The sequence below is a fragment of the Syngnathus scovelli genome, chromosome 5, assembly GCF_024217435.2.
Source record: "Syngnathus scovelli strain Florida chromosome 5, RoL_Ssco_1.2, whole genome shotgun sequence".
NCBI lineage: Eukaryota > Metazoa > Chordata > Actinopteri > Syngnathiformes > Syngnathidae > Syngnathus > Syngnathus scovelli.
This window is the reverse complement of record NC_090851.1, coordinates 2,594,845-2,612,394: the sequence shown is the minus strand read 5'-3', so window position 1 is coordinate 2,612,394 and position 17,550 is coordinate 2,594,845. Positions and strand designations below refer to the sequence as shown.

The window sequence follows — 17,550 nt, the reverse complement described above, 5'->3', positions numbered from 1 at the left end:
TGCATTTAATCGCAAAAGCTGTTTTAGGGACATCTCGTGTGTGGATTGATGTAAACAAACAAGATGGACGCCAGTCTGTTTAACACAACATGAGCACCCTCTAGTGGTACGCCTAAGAATTACTCAAATGAAATCAAACGTGAAAATAGAACTAGTAGAGTTGAGATTGTGGTTATTTATATTAAAATCTGGCATGATTGCATTTAATCGCAAAAGCTGTTTTAGGGACATCTCGTGTGTGGATTGATGTAAACAAACAAGATGGACGCCAGTCTGTTTAACACAACAGTTGCAGAAGACACAAATTATTAAAAAAAAAAAAAAAAAAGACAGTATGACGTGTTTTTAAAGCTATTTCTGTTTGATGCAAGCAGTTTTAGTTGTATGTGAAGCTTCCCGAATGCTGAAAAACCAAACACGTCACAAAAGGCCGCTAATTGAAATGGAAAGCGACACGAGACACATTTTGTCAAAATGAAACAGCTGGCGCAGAACGAGCCACGCGCCGCGTCTGAAGTGGGGGAATTATTGTCAGCCCGCAAATATTTCCTGTCATCCATCTTAAGACCTCCCGCCGACACCTTCTTGTGTGCGACTGCCGCACTTCTGATCGTAATTTAAACATTTACGCTCATTGATTAGCGGTGTCACCGCTGATTCCAAACGCTGTTTGTCAACAAGCGGGGTGGCTCGCCGTCACACTTGCCGCTCCTCCGCAGCGCCTTTGATTTAATACGCGCCTGTTGGGATGCGTCTTCAAGTCAGCAACTCTTTGCCTATTCAATTGTCACCACGAGCCGTCGTCACGCTAGCGTGTTAGCGTTAGCATCACGTCGCTTGATAATCCAAAGAGATGAATTTGAAATTTACGCTCACGTGTGCGCAGAGCGAGCCACGCCGAACGAGACGTGACCATGAAGAGGCAGCTGGTGGACGACCTGAGGACGAGGCTCAAGTTTTTGCAGGAGATGGAGAAAAGTTATCGTGGCCAGGTGGAGGAGCTGGAGAAGAAGGTGCTCGAGATACGTCGCTAAAGCTAAAAAAAATCACACACAGTGATTGTAAAGGACAATTTTAATTTATTTATTTTTGTGCTGACAGGTCAAGTGTTTATCAGAAGAAGCTTCCAACAGAAAGGCCTTTGTCGAATCTCTCAAGCGGAGACTGAGCGTCGCAACCGCAGAGAAAACCCAGCATGAGGACTCCTGCGTCAAACTGAAGGTTGACCTGGAAAAAAAGGTTTGATAATGTAATTACGCAACTAATTCTGAGCTAACAAATAAAAGGTGGCCCGGTTTTTATAACGGTCCAATGAACTGGATTGCGTGGGGTGGAGGGTGTTGTCATGTTTTGCTAATCCAGGGCCTGGACGCTTTGCTATCATGAATGAAAAAATGAGTTCAGTTGATCCAGACCGTTTGCAGGAGAACTTCTGGCTGCCAATTGAAGCTCAACAGAATAGATGATCTAGCAGAATAACAATTCGAGGAAGGAAAAAATAGTCACGTCATTTTCTGTGATGAAGATCAGATCTAATTTTCTGACCCATGTATGCAGAAATCCAGATCATTCCAAAGGATTCACATATTTTGTCTCGCCACAGTGTATGTGATTGATCTTCTCTGGTCCAATTTTTTTTTTTTTAAATACATAGCTGACCATCATTGTGTGCATGCAGGAGCAGCGCATCCAAGCCCTGCAGGCTCGCGTGGGAGCCGGCGAGCAGGCCTTGGCCGTTCTGGAGCGAAGCACCGCCGAGCAAACGGAGCAGCTGACCCGGCAGCGCTCCCAAGCGTTGGACGAGCTTCAGAGGCAGCTCGGCCAGGCCTCCTCCCAGCTGGAGCAGCTCCGATCTTTCATCAAGGTGCTCCGCTTAAAGGCTCCGGCTTGATCAAAAGTCAGCGTCCAATCATCTTAACTCGTTTTAAATCACTGGCAAATTCTTTCACCCCCAAAAAAAAAAATGATTGATGTCATTATGCCTGTTTTGAAGAGATAAAGGCCATCGCAGGTAGATAAATGAGCGCTTTGAGGGAATTGGCACGGTTATTTTTACCGAGATGCGATCCATCACGCCGTGTGTTTACGTATCTGGCAAAAAAAGAAGCCAAAGCGATAAAAGATTGTCCTGCAGCTCCGCTCTGCTGACACCTGTCTGTCAAAGAAAGAAGACGCCGGCCAGAGATAGCTTGCTCGATTCCCGCGCATCCATAAATCACGCGCAGCGTTTGGTGGCGCTTTGCCACGGCCCTTCGGATTTTTATCTCCTCTCTTCTTTCCAAAGCGCTTACATTGCTTTCGCTACAATTGCCCTGTTTTATTTTATCTCCCTTTCTGCCAATAAGTTTGGTATTTCGCAAATGTTTTCCGACGAAAAAAAAAACTTTGTGTTTACGATCGGGCTGCCGTGCCAAAGAGGTCTGTGCTTAGTCTCAAGTTTTTCATGAACGTGGGCCAAATCCAGATTCAGTGCGCTTCGAAATGGGGCCGAGGTCATCCGTGACATGCCGATATTGCGATTTTTTTTTTTTTGCAGTTGGAAAAAAATTAATCAATTGATCACTTTACAAGTAGTTTTAGGATTGTCTGCACAAAAGTTCATTTTTTTTTTTCCCCTCACGATACCGCGAACATGCACGAGATCTATCGCGCATATGATTTGAACTCAAGCAACGACATATTGATATCCAGTCGATGGCTCCATTTTCCCATAACCTGAGGCGGGGTGAGGCCGTCTTGTTGTTGTTGTTGTGTCGAGGATTCACATTATTGTTTGTCCGCCGCCGGCTTGCTGTGATCCCCTATAAGAAGCGTCGAGCCGGGGCCGGGCCTTTGATTGGGCTGCCTGACGTCCGGAGGAGATTTACTCTTGTCGTGTATTGATCACGACCGGAGGGGCTTCTGCGTGCGTGTTTACGGGTCGTCTCGGTGTCTTTGTGAGCTTGTTGTTACTGAATGTCTATGCGCTTTTATTTTTTTAATTATTTCATGCAGAGCCTTTTGGCCCCCTGCGTACGCCTCCGGCTTTCAAAAGTGCTCAAAAGTCGCTCGCGTAGTGGCCAAGTGCACGATAACTTTCACGTTATTGTCCTTCTTAGGAGTCAAATGTGTTGAAATTCTTTCCTGGAATGCATTTTACAGCGGCAAATGATCATTTTCTCGCTCGGTTTGCTCTCGAGCGGCCCCCCCGTGCGTGCGGCAAGGTTCAGAAGGAGCCAGTTATCATTGAAGATGTCTTTTTAGCTGCTCGTTTCATCCCCATCGCTATGCCTTAATCCTCGCCTCGTCTAAATTGGCCCTCTGGCTACGGCAATTGTGCTGCTAGCCCGGTTAAGAGTTCTCAACTTAAGTACGCGCTACACACACGTGTCTAGTGTGTGTGCGTTGAGCCGTTCCTCCCGTAGATCGGAACGTCTGATGAATTCCCTTCCTAATCCCCTTTCCGGATTATTCCACAAGCAGGGTTTAGGTCAATTAAATGTAACCCTCGACTGGTGACAGTGAATATCTATTAGGCGGTAAATAAAAGACGGGGATGTGTGGCTGTTAGGTAATGAGCTGTGTATTCCTCCAGGGCAAACGGGAGCCTTTATCGCCAAAACCAGCTCGAGCGGCGGCGGACGTTTATCAGATCAAACGGACGACGGGTTATGAATTAGCCGCGTTGTGCTAGTGACGGAAGGTCGAGCGGGATTTCTTCTTGGATGCTTGTTTGGGGGTTTTGGTTTTTAGGCTAGCTGTCGCTGGCGTGGAAAATAGATTATGAACTGGTTTGCGTTTACATTGTCAAGTAGGATTGAGGAGTTAATCCGGTTTCAATTATTATTTGTGATGTAACATTCAATTTTTGTAATTTGGGGGGAAAAAAGTTTGTCTTTCAACATTTTTTATTTTTTTTTTTAAATATATAAAATACTTGTCTCAAATGTTCCCCGGGCCATACCTCCGGACAATGTTTGACCTTTCACCTTTCATGCTAGCAACTTGAAGATAGACCAGGCCAAAATTGTAATTTAAGAGACCACTTTTTTTTTCTTCAATCAGTATGCTCTTTGTTTCTAAACATTTCAATTCCATCCCAACTCTGCTTGATGTTTACATCCTTTTTTTTTTTTTTTTTTTTTATTCTCGCTCACAAACCAAACGTAACTTCACTACAGCTTTATTAACGTCACCGGTGTGCAACTACGAGAGCAATAGATGTTGCCGCGCTTCATCACCCGTCCCTCGCTCCGCTCCGAGAGCAAGTTGTACACTTCTTTTTGTTTATTTGTTTGCGCGCAATGAGAGCGGGAGCCATCCCTCGCTCCCGCCTCTTCTATTCCAAGGTCAGCTTTTCGGCAGGCTTGCAGGGGAATGATACGGAAGATTATTGCCTCGATCAATAAGCTGAAAATGAAGCAAAGGGGAGTTTGCTTTATTGACTTGCTCGTGTACAGTGGCAGTTTTAACATTTAATTGTCTCTCCGTATTTAGCGTACACGCTCCCGTTTAGCGCCCCGGCAGCCGGGCCATCCCGGGCCTCGGCTCGCCTCGCCTCGCTCGTCCGTCCGTCCACCCGGGCACCATTTTCACGCGGCCCCTCGCAAGCTTAATTATTAAGCGTGTTATGCTGCCCTGTTGTGCCGCGAGACCTTCAGAAAGCAAATAAATAAATGAATGGCTGTATCTTTCACGAGCACCCGCCCCTCCCCCACCCGCCTGTTCTGCCTCTGATGAATGATTCCCTGTCTGTGGAGATTTTAGCCAAAACTCGAGGTGCATTCCATATCAAAGGCTCGTTCCCGCAGCTTTTCAATCGACAAGGCAAGGCACCCTCGGGACGGCGTTCCTTCAAGGGAGCGCGCGGCGAAAACCGGAGAGAATCTGAGCACGCCAAACTCGATAGTCCTCCATAATGTACTAAGCCGCCGCTCTGGCGCATGCTTGATCAATTTCATTTATTCATCTGCCGGGGCACGGCCGTCGCTCGCTCTTCTTCTCCGTTTCGTCATGTTCTCTCTTCGCTCCTATTCCTCCCCGCAGGCCCTGGCCGGCGAAACGCTGCTCGACGTGCACGAGGTCAAACGGCAGCTGATGAAGAGGAGGAGGAGGCTGAGGCTGAGGCCGGCCGGCGCTGTTGCGGCCAAAGGCGGCCCATCAGCCAAATCCATGATCAAAGCCAAGTCCGTCGCCGCCTCCATCCTCAATATGTCCGAGAACGATCTGGCCGACATCATGGACTCGGAGCAGGTGAGGGACGACGGGGTCGGGCGTCCAAACTTTTTCTTCCAAGTATATAATCGCACAAGAGTGGTGCACATTTCCGTCCTGGACTTGGATAGTTGCTTGTTTGAACAGAAAGCACAAATGAAACCCAACTCTTCTTCTCGCCGCTATAGATCTCACAGGGTCGTCAATTAGCACATCCGTGTTGCAATCAACCTCAAGTCCCGTGAGACGTCGTCCTCGTCTCCTCCTAACGGGAGATGAGACTGCGCTCGCCCTGCCCTCACTCACTCACTCACACTTGAAACCAATTTCATTCCCTTGCAGCTCAGCTCCACCAAGGAGAAGTAAATGTCCCACTCATCACGACTGAAAGCTCCACGGGTCCAAATTCCTCTCATTTCCTCACCACTGCTTTCTTGACAGCTTCTCCAGTCTCCACATTGATGTGGTCACCAGTAGGGGATGGATTAGATGATTGCAGGAACTTTTCGCGTCGAAGCACTGCGTTTACGTTCTCGGTGAAAGGAGCAGATGCTCGTAATGTCCAGCTTGCTTCTTCTCCAAAAGCCATTTTGTTTGCTATTTCCGCCTCGTTGATCTTTTCCTGGAGCAGTTTGACTCAGGGAAAATTTTCGGTAATATTAATTGGTCTTCACACATCTAAGCTGGCCCGTTGGATGGAGATGGATGGCGCCATCAGATGCCATGAGTTTGATTTTGTCTTTGCGGGCCACATAAAATAATGTGGTGGACCGTATCCGTCCCCCGGGCCTTGACTTTGACACCCATGCTCAACAGTGAGTCCTATATCATCGTTCAGTCCACATAAAGTTTGTATGCGAACGTCGGGTCGGGCTTTCCAGGATTTGCGAGTGTTTGCTTAGCTAGGTAGGCACAGCCGCACGCTTTCTCCCCTGTTTGGCCTTGTCGCACTGAGACACTAGCGGTCTTGTCGCTTCATTTCAAACGGTACCACCTGGTCCGAAGCCAGGAGACCGAGTCGTGCGGCGAGCAGTCACTCTTCACTGAGTTCATTAGCCGCTACAAGGCTAGCCGCTCTTAGGGCTCGTTTGACACGAAAAGCATGTAAACATTCGCTGGCGTCCGCCGAGTCTCCGGGGAGAGTCGTCAAGGTCCGGACCTCGGAGCACTCGGACCCGTCTGTGTTTGGATAAATAGTGGCCCGTTCTCTCTGGAGAAATCAACGTTGGTTTTGGGCTTTGCTATTTCTGTCACTGATGGCAAATATTATCTCCGTCTTTCAGGGGACAGAGAGCCTTTCAGAAGATTCCAAAGATCAGGCATGGCTGGACAATGTCAACCACATCCTCCAGCAGAAGGTTGGTGCTATCAATTTATCTGCTGTTTCTTTAAATTGACTAGATATTGATATTTTTAACAATTTATTGATTAGAAATTTACACGCTTTGCCAGTTTAGATAAATTACTAAAAATTGTGCCTGTGCTTTGTTGGCAAATTTTTTTGCAATAACAAAAAAAAATCACATGAAATGTAATTTATATATAGAAAGCATCCTGCAATAGCATAAAAAACAAACATAATAATAATATAAAAAAATAATAATAATAATAAAAAAATGCAAATAGGTGAGTTTTTCTCAGAAAATAGCTGCTGATTACACAGAAAAAAAAAACATTTGTGACTAGTCAACAAAAAACATAATGCGGCCTGTCAACTTGTTTTCGCTTACATTTCCAGTCCCACACATAGCCAAGAAGTATGGTGGCCCTGAAGGGTCAAAAGGTCTCAATATTTGAGATCTGATGGCATCCCAGGTTGCAAAAGTTACCCACGCCTCACTCTGAGGACTCACAGCGCCACCTCTTGCCTGTGGCATGCATTTGACACTCGCACCTTTTCACCAAATAAAAAAATAAATAATCCTAACAAAACAAAATAATTGAACAATATCCTCGCACTTGTGTGGACATGGACCTGAGAGGCAGACTTGTATCTTCCCCAGTAAAAAAAAAGAAAGCAAGTCGGGCCACTCATCTGCGAGCGCTCTGCAGGAGCTTTTACTGGAGAGCTGTCAACGTCTGCTCGCTGTGATACGTGTGTGATTGAGTGTTGCTCTGCGTGTGTGTGTGTGCAGGCGCATGTGTGTGTGTGTATCTCGTCTGTGTTCTTGTCAGAGGCTGCCGCAGGCACTCATGCGTCGCCTCCGCACCACGACACACACCAGGCACCGTTCTCTTGTTCCCCAGATCTTCCTCTGACCTTTCCACCTTCCTCTCCCCCTCCCACACACACACACACACACACTTGACGCTCGACTTGAATCTGTGTTTTTCCCTTCTAGCTGGACAGCTTTCAGTCCCTGTTCTCTGTCTGTCTCTGCCATCCTGGCCTGTCCCACATTTCTCTCTCGCTCTCTTTCTCGCTCGTTCTCTCTCTGGCTCAGACCCCGAGGCAGCTTGTTAGTGGGGAACTAAATATTGATTTGGCGGGCCTGTCGATGCCGGGAGAATGAGCTAGTGTTCACTAGAGACCTCGGCACCGGCAGCCTGCTATCGACGTTTTCCGTGGGCAGAACAGGGGTGATGGGGGGGTGGGAGGGGCGGAGGAGGAAGAGAAGAGCCGAGTATGACAAGCCTGAGACTTGCCCCCGGGTCCCTATGGGGACCGCCGGGACCCTTGCAGTCAACCCCCCCCCCTCCTCATCGCTCTTTCCAGCAGACTTTTTCCATCTTCTTTCAAGTCCATCTTGTTCTTTTCTCTTTTTTTTAACTCATTTATTTATTTATTTGGAGAGTTTTCTGCCCTCATCTTGATCTGGCATGTTCCACTCATCTTGTTTTTGGCGAGGAGATTTTTTTGCAGTTCAACGGCACATTTGCCTTTTTGTGTTTTTTGGGAGTCACTACAGCAGTCAGAAATATTGAGCCAAGATTTATAACCGCCCCAATAATTCGTTTTTTTAATTTTTTTAGCAGATTAGACAGAAAAAAAAATATGATCACTCTTTGATAACCACATTATAATGATCAAAAGGGAGGGAAAATGCTCAAAATTAGCCTGATTAAGATATTTGTTCGTCCCTTACTCGTTGTTTTGTCCCCTGCCCAAGCAGAGCAAGCAGTGATAATAACCTGCTGGTGAAACACAAAAAAAAAAAAAAAAAAAAAAAGCATGTCTTCTTCTCCTCCCTGTCATTGCTTATGAAAAGCTCAGCGAGCAGAACATCTGTGAAGCCGACTGGCCCCGCCTGTCACCCTGCCCGTGACACTAATAGCACTCTGCCAGCACTCTGCCCTAATGGTGATATCATGCCACCGACGGGCAAAAGAAGAAGACACCGAGGAAGACCGAAATAGACGGATGAGGAGGAGAAGACGAGTGTCCTTAACTGGCTGGCTTGTCAGCGACACGAGATGAGGACTGCGTCCGTCCGTCCGTCGGCCGGCGCAGCCTCTTCTTGTCACTGACAGAGTCTAATAGAGCTGCCAGTGGGACAGCGCTTTATTATCTCAGTGGCCCTGTCAATAGCGGAGCCATCACTCACTCAGTGTGTGTGTGTGTGTGTGTGTGTGTGTGTGTGTGTGTGTCAGTGAGGGCCATTCCTCTCCATGCCTGTCATGTTCAGCCACATGTCAACATAACAAGAGCAGCAAACGGGCAACTAGACATGTGGCGTGTTGTCTTTGTGGGGAAAAAAAAAAAGAGTAGCATCACAGCCAAATCAAATTTCGTCTCCTTTTGTAAATTTGAATGTAGCGTGGCAGGAAATAGAAAATGGATTTTTTTCCAGAGATGAGATGGAATCCCTGAAAACCGCGGCCTTTTCTAAAACTGCCATCCACTTTGACACTTGACATTGAAAAGTTGAGTTTTCCCAAATCGCTCGCTTCCGACGGAATCAAAACCCGGGCCGGTCATCGGAGAGCCACCGCTAGCGGCTGCCGCAATCGAGGGACGGCGCTATCTAATAACCATGAGCAGGCCGGGGGGGGTGCTGTACGGCTCCACCGCAGCCCGCCATGAATAACGCCAGCGGTGAAGATGGAGTGTCCACGTGGGCCACGGGGTCCGGGCGCCGGCCCAGGGAAGCATTGATTTAATTGCCTTTGGTTTATTTGTGGAGTCCTAATTATTGAATAGAGGTAGATTTTAATGGGCCAAGTCTTTATGAAGACAGGGAAATGACTGGCTTCTGCTGCCGGCCAATAATGAAACGGAGAAATGCGTGCACCCAAACACACACACATGCTCGCTGGCGGTCCCTCCAGATCATTTTTCAGACTCATTTCACAACGCGCGCTCGGGCCTCCAGCCTCATGACAGTATATTAACATTTAAAAAGTCATTGGCTCTGTTGATTTCTTTATGAGAGGACAGTGGTTTACTGGCGCCGGGCGACGCCGAGGGCCCGCTAATATTTACTCGCCAATCACACCCGGGGGAGACCTCCCCGCATCGCTTCTTATCAGCCTCGGAACCATAACAAGCAGGTGAACATTAGCCCGGCCGTGTAGAGACAAGCCGGACCAATCTGGAAGGGGCCTGGCCGTAAAACGTCAAAGGCCTTTATGGATTGGCTACGGGGCTGACATAACTCCTTTCGGTTTATTGAACTTTGAGAGGACGAGGGAGGGGGGGCGCTATCGCTCACCGCTGCTAAATAATACACTTAATTTGTGCTGCCACAGACGCTTACATCATTATTCCTCTGCGCTAAACATATCAAAGAATGAAAGGAAACTTTTATTGTTATGATGCGCCGCGTCGTGTTCTGTGGCTCATTACGGGCTCGGTAATGACAAGGAACCAGCTCCGAGTCGAAGCGCCTCTCCCAAGGAAAGTGACTCTAATTAAGCTTCATTTCATTATTGGACTAATTAAATCTTTTTGGGGTGTGTTTGGATGCGTGCGGCGGGGACTGGAGCCCGTGGCTTTGTTACGGTAAATATGTCACAACACTGTGGCAGCGACTCTCCCGAGAGGACGTTTATTTTTTTTCTTCCGCCCCACCCTCAAACCCAGATGGAGTTATTTGGCTTGTTAAAGTGTCTTTTGATAGAAGTGTCTTTTTATGTGCCATTAAACGCTCTCTGTGAGTAGATAGCAAAAGGCAGCGTAGTAAACGATTGGAAATTGAAATAACGTTCCGTGTCTTCGTAAAACGCTCATGATATGGCGGATTTGCAAGCGATTGTTCTTTTGTGGAATTTTACCACGCACTTGTAAGAAACAAATCGGAGTTTATGGCCTCGCGCCTTCCGTGTTGGTGATTAACTTCAGCTGGCACTGACAAACAACTTGAAGCAAGCACGCTTGACCTCTTTGCAGAAATGGTGGCATCCCAAAAATTTATTCCAATAATAGTTAATTGTTCAGCTGTTCACTGAGCTGAACTTTCCAATGCGTTCGAGGTCTGGCGAGATTTTTCAAGTCAGACATTTTAACCAACTTTTTGTACCCGCTTTCCATATTTGCCGCCGTTTTACTCAACGGGTGCAAATCCTCTCGTTGATCCTTTCGCCGCTTCTTGCCACATTAACCCTCTCTCGTGCCAATGAGCCGTGCCAAAGTCGCCGGCGTGTTCCGGATTGCGAAATCCCACCCAGGGGTTACATCTCCTTTGTATGGCTCTCACCTTTGTAAATTTAAAACCCAACCGGTGGCGCAATCAGCTCATTTTCCACACCTAATGAGCGGAGCAACCTGAAACAAAGCTCCGGTGCTTCCCTGTGTTTAATCTGGCCCGTATTTAGGTCACATCCCTAACAAATGCACGTTGCACACCCAAAATGATGTTTCCAAACAAGGTATCAAGTGCAGGAGAGCTTTTTAATTACTCCACGTGTGGCCCCAAGTGTCCAATTCCCTTTCATATCAGTCTCCCGTGGCTCGGAGGGGAGAAAGGAGGGATCGGCTGGGCCGGGCGGCTGCAAGGGAAGGTAATTACCAAGGAGAGAATGGGCTCGGCTGCGCCCCGGCGCTTCTCTTACCTGCAAATGTGACATATTCATTATCGGGGATAATCAAATGCAAGATTTTTCGACGCCTTTGTGCTTGGACTTTTTTTTAATCTATTTATCACCCATGTTGTTGTTGTTGTTGTTATTATTCCCCCGTTTGATACATTTGATTTTCAAACAAAAGTGAGAAGATCAAAGATCAGCAGGAGTTGCTTTTTTTTTGTTGTTGTTTTTAAGCCCCTCCCCTTTCGCCTCACCTTGAATGGTGGCCTACATCGGAGTGTAGCCGGGACTATTTCTTTAAGTTCACGACCCCCCTTTTTTTTTTATAGCTCATTTTAGTCCGTTAAACTTACAATATATTTTTCTAAAAGTATCTTTTTTTTTTTTTTTTTACACCAAACCATTCCCCGCCTCGCTCCCTCCCTCCCTCCCTCCCCTGTTCTCATTTTACACATTCAGCAGCCTGCCACAGTCTCCCAAATTGAGCCCTTGAATATAATCGTGCTAAGCTGTTCCGAGGGAGAAGACAAAAAAGTCGAAATGATGGATCTGTAGCGGCGAAGAAAAGAAAGAAGTTGGCTGGTGTAACGCCAAAAGCAGACAATGGCCACTGGAGTGCCGCAAACTCCTCCACCCCGAGGTGCGCCTCGGGCTACGGAATAGCAATGTCATTTAATTGGCTCATGAAAACACCTTTTGCTTGCTGAGCCGCTGTCCTTGTCCTCACACACGCACACACACGCCGGCAGTGTTGTCAGTGTCACTGGCTTTCCATGTCAGTTCACTTCTAAAACATGTTCATGGAATCACAGCGAGACAAAAGGTCTGCTCTGCGGGGCCTGTTGAATAGTAATGGCCGTGAGTTATCGTGGCTTAATGCTGCTGTAGCAATTTGCCTGTTGCCAAAGGGGACAGGGCCAAGCTCGTCGGGCCTGCTTAGCGCCCCCTTTTTTTTTTTTTTTTTTTTGACACACCAGCACCATCTCTCGCGCTACGCCGAAGGGGACAGGGGGCGGCCCGGCTAAATCAAGTGTAGCATAACATTAGCGGCCGAGCGCTAACACCTTTGCCTTGAGCGGCCCAGGGGATGCAGGAGAGCAGGTGCGGACCCCTGCGCACCTCCAAACTAGACTTCGGGGTATCGAGTGTGCAAACCATTCGAGAGAGAGAGATGTTTTTGAATAAATTAGCACTGTATGCAAAGAAAGGTATACATTAGATGTTTATCAGTGTTTTTTTTTTTTTTGTCCTTCCCCCCCCAAAAACAACAATATATTCTTTTCCCTACTCGTTTTCCCAATGCATTTTAATTGGCGTGAACTCGAGATAGATTTTTACTATTCTTTGCATGTGTCCCACCCCCACAAGCCCTCATGAAATTTGATTTCTTAGGATATTACAAAATGTTCAAATTATTGCCTGGGCATAAAATAGATACTTTATGATGGCCGGCAATTTACTATTTTATTTTATTTTCCCTCCCATTATTTTTGTACAAAATGACCAAATCTGAGTGTCCCAGAATGGATTTTATTATACTTTGGAATTTTCCCTCCTCTTCACCTTGCAGTCCCGGCAAGGCCTTGGCGTGTCACGGCCGCCTCGTCTTGTTTGTGTCTTGTTAGTGCAATTAGCTGATGAGGAAACAGCGCACCCTTGTGTGGGTGTGTCTTTGCGGCACCTCCAGAGCGAAGCCCTCCCCCCCGGGGGGATCGGGGGGGTTGGCTGCAAAGGGGTCGATGTCTCAGCAGTTCCTTTGGGCGCTGGCGGATCTCAGAGGAGCCGTGCTGTGTTTGATGTTACACTGCCCGGCCTTGTGTTGCCATCTCCTACTACCTTTTAATGAAGGCAAGCGAGGCCGGGAAGATTCTTTGGGTGATTTTTCTCAGCGCCGATTGATCTGAAGGTGGTTTTGAAGCTCCCCTCAGCAAGCAAGTGTCTTGAACTTTAGGACATCGCTTGTTGTCATCGTAGGCTTAATTTCAATGCAGAAGACGTTTTGGACTTGCACTAACCCAGTGATGACATTTTAACTGATAAGAGGTACTCACGTTTTTTTTCTTTTTCTCTCTCACCCCTTCTTCTGCCGTCACCCTGACACTTCCCCGTGCCCCCCCCTCGCAGATCCCTTCTGCCGTCCAGCTAATGGAGGCTTTGCGTGTGAAGATGAAGGAGAGGAAAATGCTGACAGAAGAGCTGGCCGCGCTGGCGGCAGCAGCCGCAGTCAGCGAAAAAGCCTGACTCTCCGGGCTGAGGCTGGGAAAACTGTCATCCTCTTCTTTTTCGACCTCCCCTCCACCCTCAACCCCCGCCCGCCCGCCCGCCTCGGTGGGAACTCGACCGGGCTGAGCCTCAGACCCGCAGCGGGCCGAGCTTTTTGTAATGAGCCCCTCAACATCTGTGTTCCAGAAGCGCCTTTTCGCCCCAAACTCCTCAAGAAGGAGCAGCCGTGATGAGGCAAATGCTGATTTTTTAAAATCTTTTCTTTTTTTTTATAATTGGCACTTTAAGGACTTTGACCCGACAAATGCCAAATCGACACTTTGAAGAAAAGTAAAATGGTCGTGGGGGGATTTAAGTCATTTTGTTGACCAAGAATTATCTCCTTAAATAATGGATTTTTTTTAATTGTTTGTATTTAAAAAAAAAAAAAGGAAATCTGTTGTCTTCTATTTGTGAAAATCTGTGAGTGAGCAATTTGGTGGACCTAATTTACATAATTAGCTCCCCTTCCAAATTTCTCAGCCCATGACTTTTTCCAGCTAGGCCGGGTGACTATCCAGTGCCACTTTCAAGTTGCTCTGCTTATGATTGACAGCCACCTGGTGGGCGGCGGCCCCTCCCTGTCGACATCACAAACAAGTAAGGCGGCGCCCACCGGAGATCTTCCATCCTTGACACCTTTTCCGTCTCTTCTTCATGTTTAAGGTGCATCGCGGCTCTCCGCTGTCCTTGAGCCGGCCGACGTCCTCCACCGGAGACCACACACGCACTTCTCTTTTCAAATCACCTCCTCTCCTTTTCATTTGCCTCTCTCCCTCTCTCTTCATGTTATGTATAATTAACCGTGCAAAGAATCCTCCGTTGAAGAATTAAAAAAAAAAAAATCCACTTTTTAATCCCCTCACCGCTGCCGCTGCCACCACCCTCCTCCCTTCTCTAGCATATGCTAATGATGTCGTTTTCCTTTATCTTTTTATAATAAAGGATTAGGCCAGGACTGTCTCGGGCTGCATCTCGGGGACCAATTTAGCCAAGATCCAGGAGAGACGAGCCCTGGTGGTTAATTACCATTCATTAACATAGTTTGCATCTCCTCCACTCCAATACCCACGAGCCAGCTATTGTCAATATTTGTCCCATATAAATTTCTTTTTTTTTTTTTTTTGGTGTGTATCCCCCCTTCCCTCCAATTTCCCCGCCTCCCTTCCTTTTGTCGCTGTCCTCCAGCGTCGCTAATGACAAACATTAATAACTCGCAGCGACGGGGCGGCCCGCTGGGTTTGGAGAGTGCCACGCAAATTAGTGCCCCTTCCTTTTGCGCAGTCAACATGTTTGTGCTATTCTATTTCAGTGACATATTCAAATACCCCCCCTCCACCTCAGCCCCTTTAGCTGCGACCCCCTCGGGTTTAATTAACCTGGCCTTGCCTCTCATGCTCCCGCGGTAAAGACGTTAAATCCATCTTGAACACACACACACGAATGTCCCACTCCAGACGTCTTTTTTTTTTTTTTTGTCAGTGTCGGAATGGTGTGCCATTCCTTTTCTTCCCCACGTTTCATTCTCCTCGTCTTCCACTTGTCTTTCCTTGTTCTGCTCTCATTAAGAGCGAGGCGTCCGCTGGGAGCGACTTTGATCGCTTCTTCCAAATGCAGACTCTCTTGCCTGTTTATTCATTCCAGCACAGTCAACTCTGTGTCATTTCCCCTCCTCTTATTCCCATGTCTCTTTTTTTTTTTAACTTCCAACTTTCTAAGGTCTCTCTCTGCAGGAGATCATCAAGGTCAAGTCCCCCTTGAAATATCTTTAATTTGCCCCAGACCCCCCCAAAAAATAACATCAAAAAGTGTAGCGTTAAAAAAAAAAATCCTTGTGCCGTCACATCGACACACGAGGCTTGTGTTAGTCTCCGAGCAAAGTTGCTCGTCTCGAAGGTGATGTCGAGGACGGCAACTGTAAGAGGAGGTGGATTAGCGTGCGGGTCAAGCGCTCCTTCGCTCGCATTTTTTCCCATCCTCCCCGGGAGCTCAGACTGAGGCTTTAGAGAGACGGCCACCATGGGGCCAGGCTTAGCTGGCCGTCCACGGGGAGCTGCCATAAAAGGACGGCCTGGACACAAGAAATAAGATGGCGGCACACTATCCAATCGAGATGCTGTAAATGTGAAAGAAAGCAAACAGGAAGTTTTTCAGAACATCTAAATTTCTAATATCCTCTGTAATCTGGATTTAAGTAACGCAGACATGCTTAAAGGGTGACGGGAAGGTGAAAAAAGTGGATATTATGAAGAAGGCGAGATGATAAGACTTCCTTCCTGTGCGTTCCCTTGTGGTGCTAGCATGGAGGTTACAATGCAAAAGGAGTAAACACGCTGCATTATACATGTGTCAAAAACGCGTTTGGCTGCTTGTCCCGGCCGGCTTCGCTTGTTATCTGCAAAGCGGGTGCCAAACGTCTGCGGCGGCCCATATCAAAGTGGGACGTTGGCAGCGGAGACAAGTGTGTCAGCGAAGCAGTCACCAGAGAGGCTCCTCTACAAACGACTAATTGTGAAACCGGAACGTTCTCCTTGTTTGATGGAGGGGGGGCAACCTAATATTGTACCTCAAAAACAGATGGCAACGACATAATTCAAAAGAATTAAAAGCATTTTTGTCACATCGCATGCCCTTTGTGCTGCTCGTTCTGGTGTGCCTGTCTTCCACCACCTGGTGGCAGTATGACACAGATTTGTTTATTTTGGCATTATTACAAAAGCGAAGTCTAGCCAATCGTGTCTGCATGCCGCAGCCAAACATATTTCATGCCAATTGCAATTCTCTGAGACGTCTCAACTCTCGTCTAGTCTTATCAATACGGCACTAATATTAGCCCTACAAAGTTGAACTTGGTGACAACCTTTTAGTTTTTCTGGCATCCTCCAGCTTGGTGAATTTTCTCCAAGTTCATGCCATCTGAAGACTCTGAAGTGTGTGGAGCATTGTAACACCCCCGAAAGAGTAGCCCACCTCTAGTGATCTCACTACTCAAATCAAGCAAGTCACACACCCTTGCTTATTTATTTTTTTCTTATTCTTGTTCTCGCTCTGCTCTCTCTTCCAGTGGCCGACAACAAAGACGTGTTTGTATGCATAATGTGAACGCCTGGTAGACAGCGCTGCACTGCAGGCCCCCAAGCCCACCTCGCCGTCACCCCTGAGCACAGGTGGAGCAGGCCAGCATCACTGGGACCAATTAGAGCAGAATGCAGGTACATTAGCATCTTTGAACGGGCGGCCATGTTGTAGTCGGGACTGTGCTTTAAAAATACAAGCAGTGCTGGATATATACTCAAGCATATTGCGACCATTCGGTTTGATTCAGTAGTTTTCTAATTTGATGCGCTATTTTATGGATATCTCCCCAGACAATTCAATACAATTATGGTTTTATATTATGTGATCAAGACGCTTTATCATTATCTTCGGCCATTGATTCCTTTACTGCTTTGTAGTGAGTCATTAAGGATTTGAAAGTTAGCTAATGATTGAGACAGTCTATTTTATTAACACTTTCTAGCCTCCTTCCTTTCTCTTTTGGCCTCAGGCCCCGTCTTCCCTGTTTGCTTAATTCAATGCAATCTCACGTTGAAGCACTTATTTGTGCTTCATTGGTTTTGTATAATTGCATCATTCTTGCTGTGCTGTTTTTTCAGCACTAGATGGCAGCAAATCACTTGGTGGAGTGAAACATTGCTGTTTTTATGTCACTGCCTTCTGAGTATTACTATCTAGTCCAAATCATCACGATTCTAACAATTTTCAAACTAAATAGTAAGTGTCCATGTAGTTGAACACTAAAATATTAAATTTCCAGCTGGGAAGAAGCTACCATTCACGAGCGTCTTTTATTTATTTTTTATTGCACCGTCTCTCATTTTCCACAAGATGGCGCTGCTTGCACACTAGACGTGGCTGCCTCGTTCAAAACCAGCACACGAGTGCAAATGCTCTGTATTCAGTCAGGACACACAGACTGCGCAAACGTTGCTGTATAAATAATTCAATATATTGTCAAAAGTCACACGACTGAGAATTAAATGCATATGTACAAATTCATGTTTTTTTTTTTTTAATTGGTATCAGTCGGCGACAGAGGCACACCGGAAGTCGTCCCCCCGCCCTTCTCTC

The 17,550-nt window shown here is 46.9% G+C and overlaps 1 protein-coding gene across 6 annotated transcripts in view; it reads left to right on the top strand.

Moving 5' to 3' along the window:
- cntln (centlein, centrosomal protein) overlaps positions 1 to 17,550 on the top strand; it is a 56,847-nt gene that overhangs the window by 38,916 nt on the left and 381 nt on the right. Inside the window, exons 21-27 of one of the 6 annotated variants that reach the window (XR_011086849.1) lie at positions 887 to 1,013; positions 1,102 to 1,239; positions 1,679 to 1,864; positions 5,026 to 5,232; positions 6,477 to 6,551; positions 13,920 to 14,019; positions 16,484 to 16,631. Coding sequence is in view for 4 of the 6 variants with exons in the window: in XM_068650717.1 (XP_068506818.1) it covers positions 887 to 1,013; positions 1,102 to 1,239; positions 1,679 to 1,864; positions 5,026 to 5,232; positions 6,477 to 6,551; positions 13,920 to 14,019; positions 14,086 to 14,222 (970 nt within the window). In the remaining 2 variants the exon portion in view is untranslated. Of the gene's footprint in view, positions 1 to 886; positions 1,014 to 1,101; positions 1,240 to 1,678; positions 1,865 to 5,025; positions 5,233 to 6,476; positions 6,552 to 13,281; positions 13,830 to 13,919; positions 14,020 to 14,085; positions 14,378 to 16,483; positions 17,442 to 17,550 lie in introns of those variants that run through there. The other 5 variants (XM_068650718.1, XM_068650717.1, XR_007481346.2 and 2 more) reach the window with 5 other exon arrangements.